The following is a 20,418-nucleotide window of genomic DNA, read 5'->3' on the forward strand; positions in this document are numbered from 1 at the left end:
ATATATTAAATATTTGTAGGAAGTCACTTCAGCCAGGAAATAAAGAAATGAGTGATATAACAAAATAAAAGTCTCATAAAGGCAATTGTTAATCATGAATGAAGTCAAAATCATACTAAGTTCAGGTTTAAACACATTTTTGGCTTTATTTTGGACTTTAAATCACATTTTACTCTTTTTCTTGCATTACTTTTACTTCCATACAGTTAACTGGCTTAATTATCCTTAGTTAGAAATGTTTATTATAGTAAACGTCATCTCTCCACGAGGAATATTCTAAATGAACTAGAAACTAAATTTTTAAAAAATACATAAAATTGAACAAGGACAACTTGATGTTCTCATATTTCAGTTTATTGTACAAAAATACATTTCTCTTCAAGCAGCTTCTCTGTGTTTTTGACACAGTCGTCAGGTATTCAAGTACATCTTCATACAGTCATGTTACACATTAGATTTAGAGGTAGGCCTTCATATCTAAAACACAGCTTTGAGGTAGCGTGCAACATGTCCCAGTGATAGTTTCCATCTGTTATTTTCTGTATAATTCATCATCAGGGTGTGAAAATGATTTGATTTGTGTATTTTCCTAAAAAAAAAAAGTGCAAAAGGAAACCTCATGCACACCGCATGCCGCGGGCGTCACACACTGATGTGCTTTTTTTTTAAAAGTGATACAGAGATTGTGCAACAACGCAAAAGTAAACATTTCATCACACTGCAAATGTTTGTTTTTTTTTCTCTTATCTCGACAGTTCATCCGGGCTGCAGGCCAAAAGCAAAACTTTTGACAAGTAGAGAACCCCGTCAGACAAATTTCAACAAGTAACAAACGATTTCAAATCACCGTGGTCTGATTTTTTTTCAATTTTTTTCAGCCTCAATTTATGAAATTAAATGAACCATGTAATAATTTTTAGACTAAAATAATAATGCAGATGAAATATCCTAATACCGTTCCCAGCCTGCGAGTCAGTGTCGAACATTCTGACAGAAAAATGACTGAAAAGGCTTTAAAACTCGAGCTGTCACAGAAATTCATACTTAAATTTGTGCAAATTAGTGACAATGATTAATTAATATAATCATCTGTATAAAAACCGTCCAAACCGGGGTGTTGACTTCTACAATAAAACAAAGAAAAATCTTCCCCTGAGTTCAGTAAAGTTGTGTAAATGTGTAAAATCTCTCTCCTAAATCGACCTGATGTAAAAACTCATCTATAAACCTGTTTATTCACATTCATTTGTTAATTTCCGTCGCTCTCTTCCCCTTTTTCCTCCAATTTCTATGCTCACTTAGCAGATCCATTGCGCCGGGCTCGACGAAATTACATCCGATCGTGTCTTTTTGCAGACTTCACAGTTGCATTGTTGCCAGAATTCTCCGAAATACAGAGTGACGCTTGAATGCACCACAGAGAGAGTTCTGTGAATTAATTTGACAGAAATGCAAATGATTGCAAACCGTCCGTGTTGTTGCAGGTCCTGCTCTTCGCCACTAGAGGTGGGAGATGAGTCGACGTGTCCTTTAAAGCGCGGCGATTGCAACATTTCTGACAGCACTTGAAGGCAACATTAACACCACTGAAGTGACAGCAACCGCTGCAGCTGCAACAGCAACAGCTCTTCAGTTTCCTTCATGTGACTGAAGGCGACGAGGCTTTTTTTATGAGTCAGACACACGGTGGGGGTGAGGGGTGGGGGGGTTGTACTATTCGTGGGACCAAAATAGCCCCCCCCGTCCCCCCTCACTCCTTGTCAGGTGCAACTTTACACATTGGCTCAGGTTACAGCTCAACCAAAACACAGAGGTTCAGAAGCACACGAGCGTGAACAGAAAGTGCTTTTCAGTGTCAGTCGTGTCTGTGATTTCTAGACGAATCCAAAAAAATAAATATATTCATTCATATAAATATGTACAAAGTCCTACAGGTGTCTTTGAACGCCACGCGTCTATAACATGTAAACAACATCAGGGTGCAACATCGTCCTCCTCCTCGTCCGAGCAGCTTCGCCTCACACAGCAGCCGGGTGCTTCCCTCCGTCCCTGAGCTGTGGAAGCAAAGAAAGCTCATTTCAACACGGTTCAGTGAAAGCACCACGACTCATAACCTATTGACACTAATGTTAAAATGTGAAATCTACTAGAAACTACACTAGAAAAAAGAAATCACTGCGCTGGAATAAAGAAAAAGACTCAATATCGGGTTGATTTGCGACATTAAATCTCACCCAGGCTCCCAATTTGTTTTGAGTCTCGAGTTTTACATTTAAAAGTAACGGTGACATAATATTACTGATCTTGGGCCAGTGTCTCGTCTCTATTTTTAACTGCAAAGTGTGGAGCCAAACACCTCCACCTACTATTAACACTTCTAATCCACTACTATTCGCCTGTTCAGGAAAGGAAAGAGCGTTTACTGGCTAAAAACCAGCAGCATGGGTTAATATCAGTGATATTTATTTATAGTTTGAATAATTACAGCACATTTAAAGCTTTTTAGTTGTTTTTTATGAGCTCATTTTGAATTTAATGTTTCACCTATGGCTTCTTTAAAGTTTAAATGTGTATTTATGTATTTGGTGTGCATTATGTTTAAATTTATACTTTCTTTGGAGCCTATGAGCTGCATCCTTAGAATAAACAACTTTCTAGAGATAGAATGAATTACAATATTATTCATCATTAGGCTACTTTAATGTGCCAGTGTGCCTCAAGTAGTTCTGAGTGAGAGGCCCACACTTGATTTAAGCCCGTGAAGGCACCACAGCATGTTGTCATCCTGTGTTGTCAATCACAGCGCAAACAGGTGCCACATCATCTCTGACCCTTGTCTCCTCTCCTGCAGCCTCAGCACTTGGAAACTTTATTTTTTAATATAATGCGCGTGCATCGATCTGCACAGGTGTCACCTTCTACCTCTGCGCGTGAAGGCAGGGTGCAGCCCCCTGGCATAAACACTCTATGCGGTTGTTTAGGGCCACAGCCGTTAGGTGGGGGGCCACATGATCAGAAAGGTACCGGGGTTCATCAAGTCATTTAAACATCCTGAGGTCTGCATGTGCAGCTATGAGCTTTATATGTAATGTGAAGTCAATATTCAGCTTCTTTTATCTCACATTTGAGACATTTGGTGAAAATAGAACGGCAGAATGACAACATTTGTGCTCAAAAAGCAATTTCATTTTAGACTTGTTTTCTACACTTACTGTATCTATTACTGTATTCATATCCTATTTCAAGCACCAAAACAGTTCATTCTCATGACTGAAGGTGTGTTTTCACAAGGGATTTGACATTTTTCAAAAAGCAGACCTCAAATTTCCAGCATTTGGCCTAAATTATTTCTTTCTACAGTGTTCTAGGACAAACTGGCCTCAGTGTGCTTACAGCAGAGGTTCTAATATTTAGACATAAAACACTTGAGTATTGTTACTGTTGTATAGTATTGTTACATCTGCAAGTATCTTAAAAAGATAATTTAAGAAAATATGTAAAAGTTGAGAAAATGGCCTCAAACCTCAGAGGGATAAACACGTCTGTTTTCAGTTTTAACCAGTGATTTGGTGTTTGCGCTTAGAGTGCAGGGCCACAAACAAAAATCTTGTTTTAGGGGGCCACCAAAATCCTAGAGCCGGCCCTGTCTGCGCGTGAAGGTCCTTGAGAGCGCGCGGGGGGACACTCACCAGCTTCCTCTGGTTGCTGAGGCAGAAGGTGCAGATGGGCCGCAGCGAGGGCGCGCTCCCGCCGCCGCCGCCGCCGCCGGTACCGGGGCCGTGCAGGATGCTCTGGTAGCGCAGACAGGGCTGTCCGTCCAGGCAGTCCTCCCCCAGCAGCAGCACGTTGGCCAGGTGCGAGATGTAGCTGGACGCCAGGCGCAGGGTCTCGATCTTGGAGAGTTTCCTGTCGGCCGGCTCGGTGGGAATGAGCGTGCGCAGCGCCGTGAACGCGGTGTTGACGCTGTGAGTCCGGTCCCGCTCCCGCGCGTTGGCCGCTTGTCGCTGCTTACTGCCCGCACCGCAGAGCCGCGCTTCTCCTTCTCCTCCTCCGCTGCTGCTCCTCCTCCTCCTTCTCCTCCTCCGCCGGGACCCCCCAACCCCACCACCACCGCCGGCGGCCCCCTCCTTCTCCCCGGCCTCCCTGCGCGGGCTGCAGCCGCCGGTGGACTTCCCGTCGGAGCTGTCGCTGCTGGTGACCAGGTCGTCCAGCTCGCTGCCTGATGTGGACTTCATCCTGGCTCTGCTCGGTTCGGACTGGAGCTGCTGGGGCCGTAGTGCGGGCGGTGCGGGCGCGCGGCGGCTGCACATCACTTTATCCTGAGGGTGAAAATAGCACCGGGGGGCCGAGCAGCTGCCGCCGATCCGGTGACCGAAGGGGGTTTGCGCCGCCCCGGCCCCCGGCGGATCGACATACCATTAGTAATGAATGACGGCTGCTTTCTGGGTCGCCGGCCCAGGAAAAGGGAGGACAGGTGGAGCCTATGGGAGGAGGAGGAGGGGAGGGAGGGAGGGGGCACCTGTTGTGGTCTGGAGGATATGGGTTTAAATTAGGCTCGACCGATATGGGGCTTCCCTCAGGGCCGATACTGGAGGTTCAGATAGAAACTTATCACAATATAAAATCTCTGTGTGTCTCTCCATTTTTATGACTTATTATTAAAGCAGAAGTAAGTGATATATTTGTGTTAATATAAGTCTTAAATAGTTATATCTTCCGACAGCAATCACTTACATAGAGTGTTTGGACTGAAACACAGGTCTGTCAGTCACTCTGCTCTGCTCTGAGCTGAGGAGAAAACATTTATCGTATCCTACAGTTTTTATCCAATGAGGAGAGAGAACAGCATGCAGGGCTGTGTGTGCAGCCAAGGGACGCCGTGAATGTGGCGACGTAGTTATGAATGTGGCGACGTAGTTATGGTGCGTTCAAGGAAACACGTATTTTTCCGACCGTGAAGTCGTACCAGTTCGATCTGGTACGAGTTCACGGGTCAGAAGTTACGAGTGGCCGTTATAGTGACTTTCACCGGTAAAACAGGTCGGAAAAACACGAGTGGGTTGCCTGGAACGCTACAAAGTCGTAAGTTGTGACTTGAAGCTGTAATTTACGATTTCAAAAGCCTGCCTGGAACGCAGCATTAGCGAAAACGACCGGACCACTTACTTCTGCTTTAATTACAAAAAATAGGGAGAAGCCTCCTGACAATAAACCCACTGATGCATCACAGTGAAAAACACAAAGTCCTTGAGATGCTGCAGAACCGCAACAGATGTGGACGCTGCAGAGTGTGTGAGACATGTTGAGGCTTTGTGTAAAACCTGAGGACAAATCCAGCTGTGAATTAAGATGAAGAAGTTTCCTGCACTTTGTTGCTGCAGGTTTTGGAAACTTTTGGAACATCACGTCCCACTCGTTTGTCTATAACTAACTATGCTCATGGACCTGATGGACACCTGTTGTCTCCCTGGTCTCGCCCCCCCACCCCCTTTACCCCCCCTCCCCTGCTAATAACCAGTGTTACTATGTCCCTGTGTCCCGCCTGCTGGCATCCAGGGTGGAGGATAGCTTTGCTGCCTTGGCCGGCGGCTCTGAGCCTCCACTGAGTGAACAGTCCAGGTGTGCCCACCCGGTCTGTCTGTACCCACCATGATGGACACGTAACCCCCCCCCCCCCCCACACACACACACACACACACACTAACACACCACCCTCCACCTTGACCAGTGCCATCTTTGGGAGTGGATATAAATATCTGTGAACGGACGATGCCTCCTCTGTGTGTGTGTGTGTGTGTGTAGCCACGACCTTCAAGTTGTTTGGTTAGTTTCATTCACAGTTCATACATAGTTGATTAAAACTTAACGATGCAAAGACAGTTTTTACTCAGCATCACTGAGCTGTGAGTCCACTCTTCACCTTCACCTCCAGCTCATTTTGATCTGTTTCTATGGATCTCATTTCCTTGTTGTGGTTCCTGCTCTGCTGCCAGCAGAGGGCAGCAACCCCCTTCTTTCCATTCTTTTAGGTTGGTGGTTTGTTTTTTCTTTCAAAAATATTGACCTTTGGCAGAAGTGGAGTCTGTTTTTCCCCGATAAGCACGCAGCCGACCCAAACAGAGGATATGCAGCGGCTGCTTCAGGTCAAAGGTCCCCTAGTTTGTTTGCCACAGGAGGATTTAGAGGGACATAGTATTTAGCAGAGGTATCCTATCCTCCGCAGCAGTGGGAATAAAGACTGTGAGACGTTAAAGCGACTTGCTCAGAGGGATGAGACTAGTGATAGAAACAAATATCAACAGAGCTCGGGGCTGGTTGCTCCTGCTGCGGCTCAACAAACCGTCCAGCTTCCTCCTAATCCGCTGTAAAAAGTCAAACGGCGGAGGCAGAAGTCCGGCTGAGGCTGGCAGGGAGGAATCCTAACTGATGCGGAGCTAATGTGGCCTCATTAATCCCTTAATCCTCATTTCCTCGTGGGCCCCTGTGGCCCCGACCCGCTGGCTGCGAACTTGTCTGGCCCCTGCAGCAAAGTCAAATGCTTCTCTGCTGCTGCTGCTGCTGCTGCCGGCAAAGGCAGAAAAAAACCTCTTGGAACAACAAACGACAAACTGAAGCATCTTCACCAGCACATAGCGATGTTAGAGGAGCGTTTTAACATTGTGTGTTTGAAATTAAATCTGTATTTTCCAGGCGACCATGTTGGAGGTCTTTGGGGAGCAAGGAGATGGATGGGGATCTTCAACCCATTGTAAAGAGAGGTGAGGAACCATGGTGATTGTCAGCTAGAGGTGCATTATGGGTAAAATGTAGGGCTGGGACGATACGCTTTTCTCCTGATTCGATTCTACTACGATTTTTTGGATGGCGATTCGATTTAAATTGCGATTCTACGATATTGCAGATTCTCTCGATTTTCAGTCTGCATTTTAAACATTTATCTGCACACAAATACTGTAGGAGCCTATAAATTAACATATTCCATTATAAAGTGAACTTAAACCCTTTTCAAAACCTGTACTCTCTGTATGTAAAAAAGGCTAACAAATGCACATTGCACAATCATTCAAAAATAATAATTCAAAAAAAAAAAAAAAAAAATTCAAAAAAAAAAAATCGATTTAAAAATCGTCAAAAAAGATATCGCGATATATATGTGAATCGATTTTTTCTCCCACCCCTAGTAAAATGCACCCCAGGTTTGAATCCTGCAGCGCTGCACCAACGTCCACATCTTGTTACTTCCCCACAGGAGTCCCCCAGGGCGTCCTGCTGGGGCCCCTGTTCTTTTCAATATGCACCACCTCTGAGTCCGATCAATACCTTAATAGGATCTTTATTTATTTATTTTCTTACAAAACAACCAATAAACAATGCTTTAATAAGAAATAACACAGATTATACAGTGATTAAGATATATACAACAAGACAGATGCGACAGTATAAAACAACCAAATAAATAAATACTCGTACAGAGGTTTGGGTTTGTAGAGAGGAACCTGAATGTGGCGGCGTTTACAGTGAAAATGTAAAATGAGCTCCACTGATTTCTGTCCATGTCTCGTTAGTTTAAAGGGATAGTATCATTTTTTTTAAAAGTGGGGTTGTATGATCTACAAATAGCCCCTAAGTACTTTAATTGCAGTAGAAGACTCTCTGCACTCCTCCCGTTAGCAACGCCAGCCCATAGCCCTGCCCAGAGATTTACAACATACAGTGTTGTGAATGGACCCAAAGAAACGGCCTATTTTCGCGGCCTAAAAAAAGGTTTTACGTGAAAAAAAATACACAGTTCCATTGTTCGCTATAATATAATTTTTTCCAGCCCTTCAAGTGCAGGAAAAACGCAGTTTGTATCCCTCCGCCCAGGGTTAGCGCCCGCCGATCAGCAGTTGGTTCGGTCCAAATAAAAACTGTGTTTTTCCTGCACTTTGAGGGGCTGGAAAAAATTATATTATAGCGAACAATGGAACTGTGTATTTTTTTTTCAGGTAAAACCTCTTTTAGGCTGTGAAAATAGGCCGTTTCTTTGGGTCCATTCACAACAATGTATGTTGTAAATCTCTGGGCAGGGCTATGGGCTGGCGTTGCTAACGGGAGGAGTGCAGAGAGTCTTCTACTGCAATTAAAGTACTTAGGGGCTATTTGTAGCTCATACAACCCCACTTTAAAAAAATGCTACTATTCCTTTAACACAAAGACTGGAAGCAGGGGGAAAACTGTTAGCCTTGTTTTCTGGAACATTTTAAACCATTAAAAACAAACAAAAAAGTCCTGTTTTTAAATTGGTGCTGTCAGGTTGTAGAAACATTATTTTCCCTCCTGTTTCCAGTTTAAGTGGATCAGACTTGAGTTTGTTTGTGACTTCCAGCGGAGAGAGTATTGAGTTTTATTATTGCTGCTGCTCTGTGCTGATGTCTCTGGATCACCTGGAGCTGATCGGTGCTTGCTGGCTCTGAATGAATCTCACCCGTGGGCGATAGGAAGCTGGAAGAAACAAGAATATGAAAATATCACAAAATAAAACATGACATCTTTTCTTTTTCTCTACAGAAACTCAACAGATTTCACTGCTGCAGCTAAAAGGGATTCACATTTAACATCTGGAGTGTCTGGTAAGTATTTCTTTTTTGCACTTGTATGTTTGCACAGTGAATTCACTCTGCATGTTTCTTAAGTTACTGCAAGCCTCACAGACCTCATGCATTCATGGATGCATTTTCAGGTGCTTCCAGTTTTCTCTATATTATTCACATCACCTGACTCACATGTGTGTGTGAATCTCAGACCAGCTGGAAATAAAAGACGTTCTTCATATAAAAACGTCAGGAGTGAGGTTGAGAATCAGACAAGAATCCAGGAGAGGAGGGAAGACAGTGATTTTTTTATAGTTAGAAGTCATTGAAGAGTCAGAAACTCTTGTTTATGCGCCAAACTGTTTTTAACTTTGACAAATGAACCTCTGGCCCTTCTTACCCTCCTGGAGCAAAGAGAACCTGAGTAACCGCTCCGACAAGCGCAGACGTTCGGTTGGACACATCGACTCCCGTACAGACACTTCTGTTCACACAGAGCTGAGAAAGAAAAAAACACTAAATCAGAAGCTGATGCAGGTTTCACTCAGATAAAGCAAAGAACAGAACATTTACAGAACTTGTTCAAGCTGGAGAAAGCGGATAACAGATTGAAGCTTGATTTTAAACAAACATTTGCAAGGCTAAGCTTAAAACAAATGTTTTACTCCTGCTGTTGCAGGAGTAAAACTATGGCATTCACAAAGCAAGGAACTGAAAAATTGTACAAGTATATCTTATAGTTCCTTCCCCTTCAAACTTTCAAATCAAATCAAACTTTATTTATAGAGCACTTTTTCACACTTCAGGCTGCACTTGAAAATAAGAATTTTGTTCTTAATTTGCTCGCCTGGTTGAATAAAGGTTAAATAAAATAAATAAAATAGTTTAAGAAAATGTTTAAAAAAGAAAAAATAAGCGCCTACAAAAAAGGAGAAAGAGAAAAAGAAGGGAAAAAAAGAAAGATAGATACACGAGCTGTGTCCACTGCTATTTTGCTTGTTTGTGTATTTGTTATTATGTTTCATCATCTTAAATTTTTTGAAATAGTGTATAATATTGCTGTTGATATTAAGCCAATGCAATTCTAACTATAGAAAGGGGCAGGTAGGCCTACTATAAGTTTTTCTTCATCCTGCTCCTTTTCATTCATGGTGTACATCATGTAAATATGTGCAACTGTGTGAAGTATGTAAACCATGAATGGAATAAATCGAAAGAAATGAAAGACAAATATCCAAATAATGAATTAGACTAATTTCCGATACTTTGGTGTTGTGATACTCACGGATCTGACACAGCATGCCCTGCCAGCCTGGTGCACAGTGGCAGGTGTTGGGACCCACACACTCCCCTCCGTTCAGACACTTCTGCAAACAGCTGGCTGCAAATAACAAAACAAAACATTAAACCTCAGATAGATTCAGACCCAAGACGCCGACCCACCAGGAGGTCAAGGCTCCTTCAGAATAAAAGCTTCAGGTTTTGAGCTGGGACAGATAACATTATCTGCGTTTAACCTCCTCCTCCATCCTCAGCGTCAGAGGGTCGGCTTCATAAAACAGAGCAGACAACGCTGCAGCTGATGTTTCCCAGATGTGGAGCTGCGTCTGTCAGCAGAGCCCCCAGGGTTCAGACGGTGCCACAGCAGCCGCCTCCGCTACAGCGTGGTGAGTCATGTATGTTAAGAGTTATTTTAATAGGCTACCACGGATGAGTCAATAGAAGAACACTGATAAGTGATTGATGATCTGATTTCAGCTTCTGTTTTTTGCTGATGTATATATTTTGTGCTGTCGATCAGACAACTGTTTTGACACGATTCATTCAATTATAGTTTAAATCAGTGGTTCTCAACTGGTGGGTCGGGACCCAAAAGTGGGTCGCGGACCCGTTCTGGATGGGTCACGGACAGCTGGTCAAAAAAGTAAATAATATTTAATGCACATCTGATGTTGGACACGTCTTTTATTTTGAAAAATAACTTACATTGAAAGGCACACGAGACACGTGAACACATGCAGTTGTAATGCTCCTCCTCAGTTTCTTATTATTTGCTCCATTTGCTCTGAATGCAAAGATATCATTTTCTTATTAATGTGGCCTGAATGCAGTGAATCTTGTTTTGTTTTGTGGGTCTTTATTTTGCGCAATTTGATATTTATTCACTTTTGTGAATATGCTCTGAATGCAGAAATGCATTAAAAGTCAAATATATCGTTTTGTGCAGTTTGATATTTTTTTTATTCACTTCCGTACATGCAGTTGTCATGGTCCTCCTCAGTTTCATTCATGTGCCTTGAAATGCACTTTGCTCAATAAAGAGCAAAATGAGTTTTTAAAGGCTTTAAAAAAAAATTCTTGGTTTGAATTCTATAAAAGTGGGTCGCAACTTAATGACCATGGGAAAATGTGGAGCCCAGAGTGAGACTAGTTGAGAACCCCTGGTTTAAATCACCTTTTAAACACATTATTTTCTATTTGTAACCTATTTTTTGATCTGACAATTCACCTCCACCTGTGAGTTTGTTTTGGTTTATATTTTAGAGACAGTCTGACAAACCAGTTTAGTTTTTGTGAGTGCGTAGTCAGACGTGTTAAAGCATCGAGGCCTGAGCGATGATGATGATGTGAATGTAAAAACTCTCTCGTATCACGGCACTCACGTTTATCGCACCTCCTCCCCCGCCAACCCGACGGGCAATCGCAAACATCTGGGCCGACGCACCTGCCGCCGTTCATGCACATGGGCTCGCACACACCTGGAGGGAGGATGAGAGGGGGTATTGAAAGAACCGGTGAGAAAAGAAGGAATCGGAGGAGAAGAAAAGGAGAAGAAACGACAGAAACAACGAGGAGAGAAATGATGAAGTGGAGGACGGAGGATGACAGACTTTTCTCGCAGCGCCTCCCGGTGTATCCCTGAGGACAGGAGCAGATGTTGTTCCTCATACAGACCCCGCCGTTCTTACAGGGAAGAGTGCACACGGCTGCAAGAGGAGAAAACACAACGTCATGCTGAGTCCATACAACCTCAGATTGACTGAGGCGAAGCTGCTGCTGACTCACCGTTGTGACACTGAGCTCCGTAGAAACCGTGAGGACACTCGCAGACGTTCGGCCGCGCGCACCAGCCCCCGTTCAGACAGACGGGGGAGCAGAGAGCTGGAGGAGAGAGAGAGAGGCGTCAGCACACACGCTATATGCTATGGCAGGCGGATTTAACATTTAAAAGCTAAGTTTGACTATCCGGAATTAACATTGTAGATATCAACAGCGTCTTTCTGACTAGTCGTACTTACATTTTGAATAGTTGGATTTTTTATTCAAGATATCTGTAATTCAGTTTTGCCGAGTCAAAAAGAACATTTCAGATATCCACAACTACATTCTTCCTAGGACAAATGACGTCACTTTTGCCATTCATGTGTATGGGGTTTGTCATTACAGATTCCAGTTACAGATATCTACAACGTCATTTCGCCTATACTAGTCAAAACTTAATTTAAGATATCCGAAAAGGGACATGTAGATATCTTTAATTGAGGTGAATTAAAGATATCTTGAACTGGAATTATGACTAGTCAGAATGACGTTGTAGATATCTCAAACTGGAATTAGTACTAGTCGTAATTCAGTTACAGATATCCGTAATTCTCATAGCGGATATCTGCAACTGAATTGTAGATATCTGTAATGACAAACCCCATACACATGAATGGCAAAAGTGACGTCATTTGTCCTAGGAAGAACGTAGTTGTGGATATCTGAAATGACAATTGTGGATAGGAAGAATGTAGTTGCAGATATCTGAAATGTTCTTTTTGACTAGAGGCAAAACTGAATTACAGATATCTACAACACATATCCAGTCTGGCTTTTAAATGTTAAAATGGCTTGCCATAATATGCACACCATAAATATGTGACTGATGTTGTTCTGGCCTGCCCTGAGAGGGGTTTTGAATCCAGGTCTCCCGCACCGCAGGCGACGATGCAAACCGTTTCGCCAAGAGGTCAATGACCACTTGGCATGTGGGTTAGCACGTCTTTCATGGGTGAGTGAGTTAAACTTCAGTACCGCTAACCGCTACACGCAGTCACTTCTCCTTTCTGGTACCTCGTGACCAGGGCCGTTGCTAGGAATTCTGGGCCCCCTGAAAGAATACTAAAGTGGGCCCCTACCCCCTGACTTTTCCACTTTTTTTTCTAAGACTACGTATGTATTATCATTTTTTATTTAGCCTACTGTGTTTTGATGCTAATGCAGCATTACTATGAGTCATTAGTCAGGGTCTTATGCAGAATAAATCAGTACAGAGATTAGACTTATTGGGTTTTTTGTGGGGCCCCTAGAATTATCATCACTTTTCTCCCCTATACAACGGCCCTGCTCGTGACTGTGGCCACTTGGCAAGTGGGTTAGCACGTCTCTTATGGGCTATACCCGTGGATCTCCGTTACATATACACACTGTATACACACTTACCAGTCTCACAGGACGGTCCGGTCCAGCCTGGAAGACACATGCACTCATCTGGAGACACACACTGGCCTCCGTTGTGACAGTGGCGGCTGCACACCACTGGAATAAAGAGGAAAAATAGCACAGAGCAACATTATTAATAGTTGGATGTATTGGATTTCTGAAAGGAAAATCGCTCAGTGGAGTCTAACAAAGAACCCCTGATCATAAAATCCACAGAAATGACAGAATCCTCCTCCTCTGTGTTGTGTGTAACTTAGAGGCTGTGAACTCACTGGTTTCACACCGAGGTCCAACAAACCCGTAGGGACAGGAGCAGGTCTGCGGTCCCACACAGGTGCCTCCGTTTTCACATGGCGACCTGCACAGAGCTGCAGAGACCGGCGGCACTTATAAATTACACTTTATTTATAAGAACGTGACTGGAGCAGCTGTGAAACTGGGGAATTCAACCTTACCTTCCTGACATGTCTCTCCGTGGAAACCTCTGGGACACTGACACACACCTGGAGCGATGCAAACGCCCCCGTTCACACACTCCGGGGCACAGATGGCTGAGAAGATACGGGGATGGAAAGAATCATGGGTGAAAAATGTGAAAATAATAATAATATTAAACATGAGGAATGTGTTTGTTTACCTGTCTGACAGTCCAATCCAGTGTAGCCTGGTTTGCAACGACAGGTGTTTGGTGCCGCACACACCATGTTCCTGCCACATGTGTGTCTGCACACAGCTGGAAACACAATAAAGGATCTGTTTAAAGGGATAGTTCAACATTTTGGCAAATTCGCATAGTCATAGCAGTAGGTTTATTACCTTTAATTATCGGTGCATGTTGTTTTGAGATCTGCAGGCTGACATGGCTGCTGGGCGGAGTGATTTCAAATGTCTGGAATGTAGTTCCGGCTACGCATTTGCCTCTGTCTCGTAATATTACATTATTATCTCATAGCGTGGTGAATGTGCAGGTCACAACTTCTCCACCAGAGCGTTTTGGAGTTGTTGGATTGTGTATTTGATGAGTTTGATGAGGGACAGGGGACCTGTCCCGCTGATCTCAAAACAACATGCACCGATAATTAAAGGTAATGAACCTACTGCTATGACTATAGGGATTATGACAATAGGCGAATTTGCTAAAATATTGAGCTATCCCTTTAAGTTCTGTCTACCTCGACAGGTGCGTCCGTCACCGGTGTATCCCACAGGACACCTCCCACAGCTGAAGCCTCCGTCCACCGTGGGCTCACAGTGGACCCCGGGGAAGCACGGCAGGTCGGCGCAGGTCGTCGGCTGTCTGTCGGCCGTCGTGAAGCTCCTGGCGCCTGGTTGGGCGGAGGTGGCTCTCTGGAGCAGCAGGGAGCTGTAGACCGTCTTACCCGGGGTGGTGAAGCTCGAGGCCGGGAGCACCTGCGCCGCCTCGGACCCGGGCTCGGCCTCGTCTCCGTCCGCCGAGAACTCGGACTCGGACAGGGAGTAGGACAGGGCGGTGAGGGCGGCGGTGAGAGGGAGGACGGGTCTGGGAGGGGTCCAGGGTTTGGCCTGGGTGGAGGCCAGGTGGTGGAGGTGAGGCACGGTCGTCTGTTTGGACTCGATGGCTTTTTGAGGCTGAGTGGAGAGATGAGGAGGAGGAGGGGTCACCTTCAGAGTGGCGGTGCTCGCTTCAGACTGCTGGAAACAAGATAAGATAACACAACATACACATAAAAACATAAAACAAGAACAACCAGAATGATGTGCAAAATAGGCTTAGACAACATAGCGATAGGTATTACAGCCCACGTGCATTTCTAACAATATTCAGAGCTTGTATGGCCTGTGGAATAAAAGATTTCTTAAAAATGTCTCTACTCATCTTGGGAACTCTGAATCTTCGCCCGGATGGAAGCATTTCAAACTCTGAGTTCAAGGGATGTGAAGCATCCTCAGATATCTGTCTGGCCTTCCTGATGACTGAGGTGTTGTACAGCTCACTGAGTTGACGTTGTTGCTTGCCAACCAGCTTCCCTGCAATATTTACTATTGAGGAAAGCTTCTTTTTTTTGCTGCACCTTCAGGTTACCATACCAGGCAGCTATATTAAACTGCAATATACTTTTGACAAGACCTCTGTATGTCATTTCCAATATGTGTCTACTTACACCAAAGCTCTTCAGTTTTCTAATTAAAAACAATCGCTGATTTATTCACTTGTCTTCTTTTATTGAAAATGAAAATTTCTTTCACACAAAGGATAAAAGTTGGAGAATTGTCGGCCTCACCTTGGGGACAAAGATCCCTCTGGAGGTGGTGAAGCTCAGTCTCTCGTGAGTCCTTGCATCTGATCGTGAGTTGGTACTTTGGTGGGTGATGGCCGGTCTGGGGGCCGTGACCGCCTCCCTCCTGCCCGTCCCACCCCCCCTGCCCGGTGCAGAGACCTGCCGCGGGGAGCTGTCCTGGTTGCCCCTGGTGACGGACGGCGACAGGTGTTTGATGCTGTGCCTGGAGGGCCGGTTGGGCAGGTGGAGCTGGGAGACTTTGCTGCCTCCTCGACTGGTCTTGCTCACCGTCTGCTGCTGAGGGAGGTGATTGGATGCTGAGGAGAGACAGGAGTCGGCATCAGTTCCTTTAATGTCCAATCGGAGCTAAGTACAGTAGTTGCAACTGCATTCCCCAAAACCAAAAAGAGCGCACATGCAATCCCTCCTCGGGTGAATAAAATGCTAAGAGAACGCCTGCAAAGAGATTCAAATGATCCATGTCTGAAGTTTCATCTGCACAATCAATCACTCCGTTCTGCTTTGTGTCTTTCCAGACAAACACGATCCACAGTAAAGGGATTTAACTTGGACTGAATCTGTCTCTTCTGAGCTGTTAGAGAAAATAACATGAAGCGGTCATCTGTCAAAGCTTTCGGACGGCTGCCGACTTTAAAAAGCAAAGCACCAGAGGTGGTTACTACATCTCGATCGCGCTGATTTATCTGCGGCAATAAACGACATTCCTTCCGACCAAGACGAGCACATAAAGCAACATAAGGGAAACCAAAACATCGTAAAAAATCAATATCAAAGATCTTTTAAAGTGGAGCGCAATGTATGGAGGTGGTCTTAAAGGTTAAAAAACAGAATCCCTTACCTGCCTTGGCGTTCTTCATGCAGACGCGTCCGTTGCCGTAAAGGCCGGGCGGACAGCGGCCGCAGACGTAGCCGACGTGCGGCGGCCGGCGGTTGATGCACTGGACCCCGGGGAAGCAGGGCCTGCTGGCGCACGTGGCCGACACGTTGACGGCCGGGAGCTGGACCGATCCTGGAGGAATCACAACCAAGTGGGGGAGTCAATGAAAAGCTGCAGACCCTCAGAGGTTTTTTATGACTGTAACTTCTCACCCCTGTAAATCAGATCTAAAGGAGCAGAGTTGATCCAGATCATTGGGATGCTGGACTTACCCGACCCCGTTCTGCTGTTTCCTGCGGTGGGGGTCTTGACAATAGTGTTGCTGAGTTTGGGCTCAGGTTTGATCTGGTCCAGTGAAGCTCTTGAGATGTTCTGGATGGTGTTTGTGTGGATCCTGGATGGACCGACGTTGATCCCTTGGGTTTTCCTCAAGGCGTCCGTCTTAGTTAAGGAGATGCTCGATGCACTTGCTGTGATGCTCCTGTTGGTTTCCGCCTTGGTCAGATGTGGATTCTGGATAATTCCTGGAGTCTTCCTCCAGGTGGTGGTCTTAGCTTGCGTTCGTGGTACCGTCCTCCCCACCTCGGCCCTCGTTTGTGGGGAGCTTCCACCTGAGGTCTTCTGGAAACTGTCTGTCTTTACTTTGGGAGGTTGCGGCGGAACATCTGGTACGCTGTAGACGGTCGTACCAGGAGCAGATGTGGGAGTGATGGTGGCCGGCCTGACGACTGCTGCACAAGGAGAGACACAGGTTATGTTTTGGATTAACATTATTATGCCGTTATTGGATATTTTCTGGAAATACTTCCTGTTTGGGTCCAAGATCAGATCACCCACATGGACCGAAAGCTGAGGCTGCGGGATATGTGATGGAAGGAAACCTGGACCGGTCAAAATGTTGCACAGCAGGAGACCAGACTTTGTCAACACTTTTAAAAACCAGGAGCATAGCAGGAAAAGCACAGACCGCAGTCGTGGCAACAAGTCGAGCAGTCGAGGGGGCAGTCAGAAATGTGAAGGGGGCATCATGTGAACACATTATGCTCCAGCACTTTTTTTTCTCTGTGCTTATAGTAACTTCATTGAATTGGGTTGTTGGCTATGTGTCCAACCCCAACCTGGAGAAGTGGATTGCACTTTGTCAGGCCTCTACCTTCAGACCTGTCCAACTAGGGGCCGGGGGGACCAACCAGGGTCTTAGAGCCCAAATTTTTTACTGTCGTAATGCAAAGAGCCACATTATATGGGGGGTTAGGGGTGCATATACCTGAAGATGCACTGCAACTCTACTATGGTCAAGATTTACAAAACTGAAAGGTAGTCTTATGAATACTAAAAAACATTTTAGAAAAGAACAGTGTCCCTTTTTCGGCGGATTTTTGTGCTACTGCAGATAATTTTGTCAACTTGTAATATACACATTTTTTGAGTATATTAAAATGTGCTTTCTCAACTTCTAAAATTTGGATTTGAGGGGGCAAGACATTTATTTGAGGGGGCGCTACCCCCTCTTGCCCCTGCGTAGAGCCGGCCCTGCATTCAACCCCTTCCAGTAGAAGTGAATCAGCATCCCAAGATCGGAGATTTACGAAGTTCATGTGCAGCTCCCGACGGCTCCTGCCACAAAGTTGTGTATCTATTGCTCCGAGCTGAGAAAGGAAGTCCCCTGGCTCGGGAAGATGAGAGGCAGGGAAGAAATCTAAAGGATCCAAAGCTCCATAAAAGTGACAAACAACATGTCAGGGGCTGTAATTCATCCTGTGTGTTCCGCTGTGGGCCAACTTTTCCATTAAGGCGATATAAAGCCCTGCAGAGTACATTGTGGTTGGATCTTTACTCTGCTTATGTCTACTGTCGACGCTCTTTGATTACTCAAAGGGCAACAATGCAGTTGTAAGAAAGCCGCAACTCGACTCGACATCTAAATCGTCTCAGATGGACTTAGGGTGATTTTTAAATCAGGTTTGTTTTAAGGTCGTGCATCACAGATTTTTTATTTTATTACACCTGTGGCACCAACAGAGTTTGTCCCTGAAAGGACAGTGGATATAAACTGGACTCTATCAAATTTGTTTGATGTGTTTGATGGCAGCATGAATGTAGGATGACTCAGCTTTCATAAAACATATTGGAGCCTGGAAACAAAACTGTGTCTGCAACAGATTGAAGCTCCGACTTTGTCCAGTCACCTTGGACTGGCTTTAGAAGCGTCGTTAATTCTTCCGTTGGGTCGTGCAAACCAGTGTTTCCAGTGCGCTGACCCCAGTTAGCGGTCGCTGCGCTGCAAAGTGAGCGCGCAGTATCAGGTGCCATCAGACATCTGGTTTCCATTCAGCACTAGAAACCGTGTCCCCTGCTGAGCTGCAGCGGACACGTTTTCCTTTGTATTTCGGGCCTTTTTCAGGAGAACAGACCCAGCTTCAGGTTTTCAGATTACATGCAAATAATCACAGAGAGCGCTGGAGCAGCATCACGGCTTTGGACGGATGATGAATTGAGTGTTTATTTTATGATGTGAGACCGTAAGAACGGCTGCACGAGCTCAAAGTGCAGCAGCATCTGATCAGCTTATGTTATAGCCGCTAATAGGACCCAGGTTTGAAGGCAGGAGCTGGGGTGAATATATGAGTCTGTCATTAGACCTCTATTATATCTAAACCCTCCTGTTGTCCTTCTGGGTCAGATTGACCCAATCTGTTCACTTCCTCCATCTTTCCTTCCTTTCTCCCTTCCTTCTTTCCACAATCCTTTTTCCCTTGCTTCTTTCCTTCCTTGCCTTCATCCTTACTTCTTCTTCCTTCCTCTTTTGATCCAGTTGACCTGGTCTGTTCCCTCCCTCCATCTTTCTTTCCTTCCTTCTTTCCTTCCTTCTTTCCACAATCCCTTTTGCCTCCCTCCCTTCGTCCTTCCTTCTTCCTTCTTTTTTGACCCAATCTGTTCCCTCCCTCCCTCTATCTTTCCTTCCTTTTTCCCTTCCTTCTTTCCTCCCATCGTTCCCTTTGTCCTTCCTTCCTTCTTTCCCTTCGTCCTTCCTGCCTTCCTTCCTTCTTTCTTTCCCTTCGTCCTTCCTTCCTTCCTTCCTTCCTTCCTTCCTTCCTTCCTTCCTTCCTTCCTTCCTTCTATCCCTTTATCCATCCTTCCTTGACCCAGGAGGACAGCGGGCAATATGCAATATCTTTTTTCTGTGGACTAATGTTCCCATATGCTTTTATATTGATATTTTATGATGTTTTTATAGGTTTTATGTTTTGTATTTATTCTGTCTTGTGTGTGAATGTGAATTTCGTTGAATTCTTTTTTCAATGACAATAAAGGCAATCTAATCTAATCTAATCTAAAAAAAATTGTTATTTTGGAAAAGAAACAACAACAACCTGGTGAGACGGTGAAGGTTTGAGTGGATGTAGCAAGATGATTTGTTCAAGTCTGACGTTTTACGATTCTGTGTTTTTATTTCATTCCCATGATGTTTTCATTCTGTCATGTGTTCTTCTTTCAGATCAGATCTCAACGACTGGACACCAGATTTGGCAGATTGGCAGATTCCACCTCTCGTAAATCGAAAGGCTTGGAGCGTTTTCACGGCGCCGTGTGCCAAGTGAGGAGGTAGGATTCTGTGTCTGCTGCTGTTTAACAAGTCAACGCCACCGCGGCGGAACTGTTCACACACCTACCTGTGCATTTGGTCCCATTTCCCAGCATGCCTTTGGGGCAGGGGCCGCAGCCGTAGGAGCCGAAGCTATTGAAGCACTGGACGCCTGGGAAACAGGGTTTCCTTTCACACTCGTTGATGTCTTCCAGGCACGTTATACCTGCCAAAAACAAACACATTCATAAGACCAGGGCCGGCCCTAGGATTTTGGTGGCCCCCTAAACAAGATTTTTATTTGTGGCCCCCTCTAAGTGCAAACACCAAATCACTGGTTAAAACTGAATACAGACATGTTTATGCCCTCTGAGGTTTGAGGCCATTTTCTCAACTTTTACATATTTTCTTAAATTGATCTTTTTAAGATACTTGCAGATGTAACAATACTCAAGTGTTTTATGTCTAAATATTAGAACCTCCGCTGTAAGCACACTGAGGCCAATTTGTCCTAGAACACTGTAGAAAGAAATAATTTAGGCCAAATGCTGGAAATTTGAGGTCTGCTTTTTGAAAAAAATTCAAATCCCTTGTGAAAACACTCCTTCAGTCATGAGA

General features: G+C 44.8%; 2 protein-coding genes and 1 long non-coding RNA gene across 5 annotated transcripts in view; 1 reads left to right on the plus strand and 2 right to left on the minus strand.

Moving 5' to 3' along the window:
- Positions 1–334: 334 nt before the first annotated feature.
- Positions 335–4,437, minus strand: LOC146990924 (basic helix-loop-helix transcription factor scleraxis-like). Its single transcript, XM_085801428.1, has 2 exons — positions 3,690–4,437; positions 335–2,054 (listed from the first exon to the last, which is right to left on the minus strand). The coding sequence occupies exons 1-2, from the start codon at positions 4,308–4,310 to the stop codon at positions 2,019–2,021; spliced, it is 657 nt and encodes a 218-aa protein (XP_085657554.1). The 5' UTR covers positions 4,311–4,437; the 3' UTR covers positions 335–2,018.
- Positions 4,438–8,216: 3,779 nt separating this feature from the next.
- Positions 8,217–20,418, minus strand: part of LOC146990925 (von Willebrand factor D and EGF domain-containing protein) — a 31,718-nt gene continuing 19,516 nt past the window's right edge. The window contains exons 19-33 of one of the 3 annotated variants that reach the window (XM_085801460.1): positions 19,889–20,026; positions 16,487–16,942; positions 16,176–16,346; positions 15,320–15,633; positions 14,231–14,729; positions 13,696–13,791; positions 13,514–13,609; positions 13,331–13,426; positions 13,059–13,154; positions 11,640–11,735; positions 11,465–11,560; positions 11,237–11,332; positions 9,859–9,954; positions 8,974–9,071; positions 8,217–8,484 (exon numbers count right to left, since the gene is read on the minus strand). In XM_085801460.1, the coding sequence (XP_085657586.1) occupies positions 8,464–8,484; positions 8,974–9,071; positions 9,859–9,954; positions 11,237–11,332; positions 11,465–11,560; positions 11,640–11,735; positions 13,059–13,154; positions 13,331–13,426; positions 13,514–13,609; positions 13,696–13,791; positions 14,231–14,729; positions 15,320–15,633; positions 16,176–16,346; positions 16,487–16,942; positions 19,889–20,026 (2,465 nt within the window). In that variant the 3' untranslated portion in view covers positions 8,217–8,463. Of the gene's footprint in view, positions 8,485–8,973; positions 9,072–9,858; positions 9,955–11,236; positions 11,333–11,464; positions 11,561–11,639; positions 11,736–13,058; positions 13,155–13,330; positions 13,427–13,513; positions 13,610–13,695; positions 13,792–14,230; positions 14,730–15,319; positions 15,634–16,175; positions 16,347–16,486; positions 16,946–19,888; positions 20,027–20,418 lie in introns of all 3 variants that reach the window. The other 2 variants (XM_085801450.1, XM_085801441.1) reach the window with 2 other exon arrangements.
- Positions 10,045–20,013, plus strand: LOC146990926 (uncharacterized). Its single transcript, XR_015037836.1, has 3 exons — positions 10,045–10,244; positions 19,719–19,820; positions 19,914–20,013. It is a non-coding gene; the product is annotated as an uncharacterized LOC146990926 (long non-coding RNA).

Source organism: Trachurus japonicus, chromosome 2 (genome assembly GCF_045865225.1).
Source record: "Trachurus japonicus isolate A0001 chromosome 2, Traja_1.0".
Taxonomy (NCBI): domain Eukaryota; kingdom Metazoa; phylum Chordata; class Actinopteri; order Carangiformes; family Carangidae; genus Trachurus; species Trachurus japonicus.

Bases quoted from the DNA above. Each gene is read 5' to 3' on its own strand.
- LOC146990924 (XM_085801428.1), bottom strand. From the start codon at position 4,310: ATGTGCAGCCGCCGCGCGCCCGCACCGCCCGCACTACGGCCCCAGCAG. The intron at 2,055-3,689 runs GTGAGTGTCCCC...TTGCTTCCACAG, and splicing joins TCAGCAACCAGAGGAAGCTG to CTCAGGGACGGAGGGAAGCA.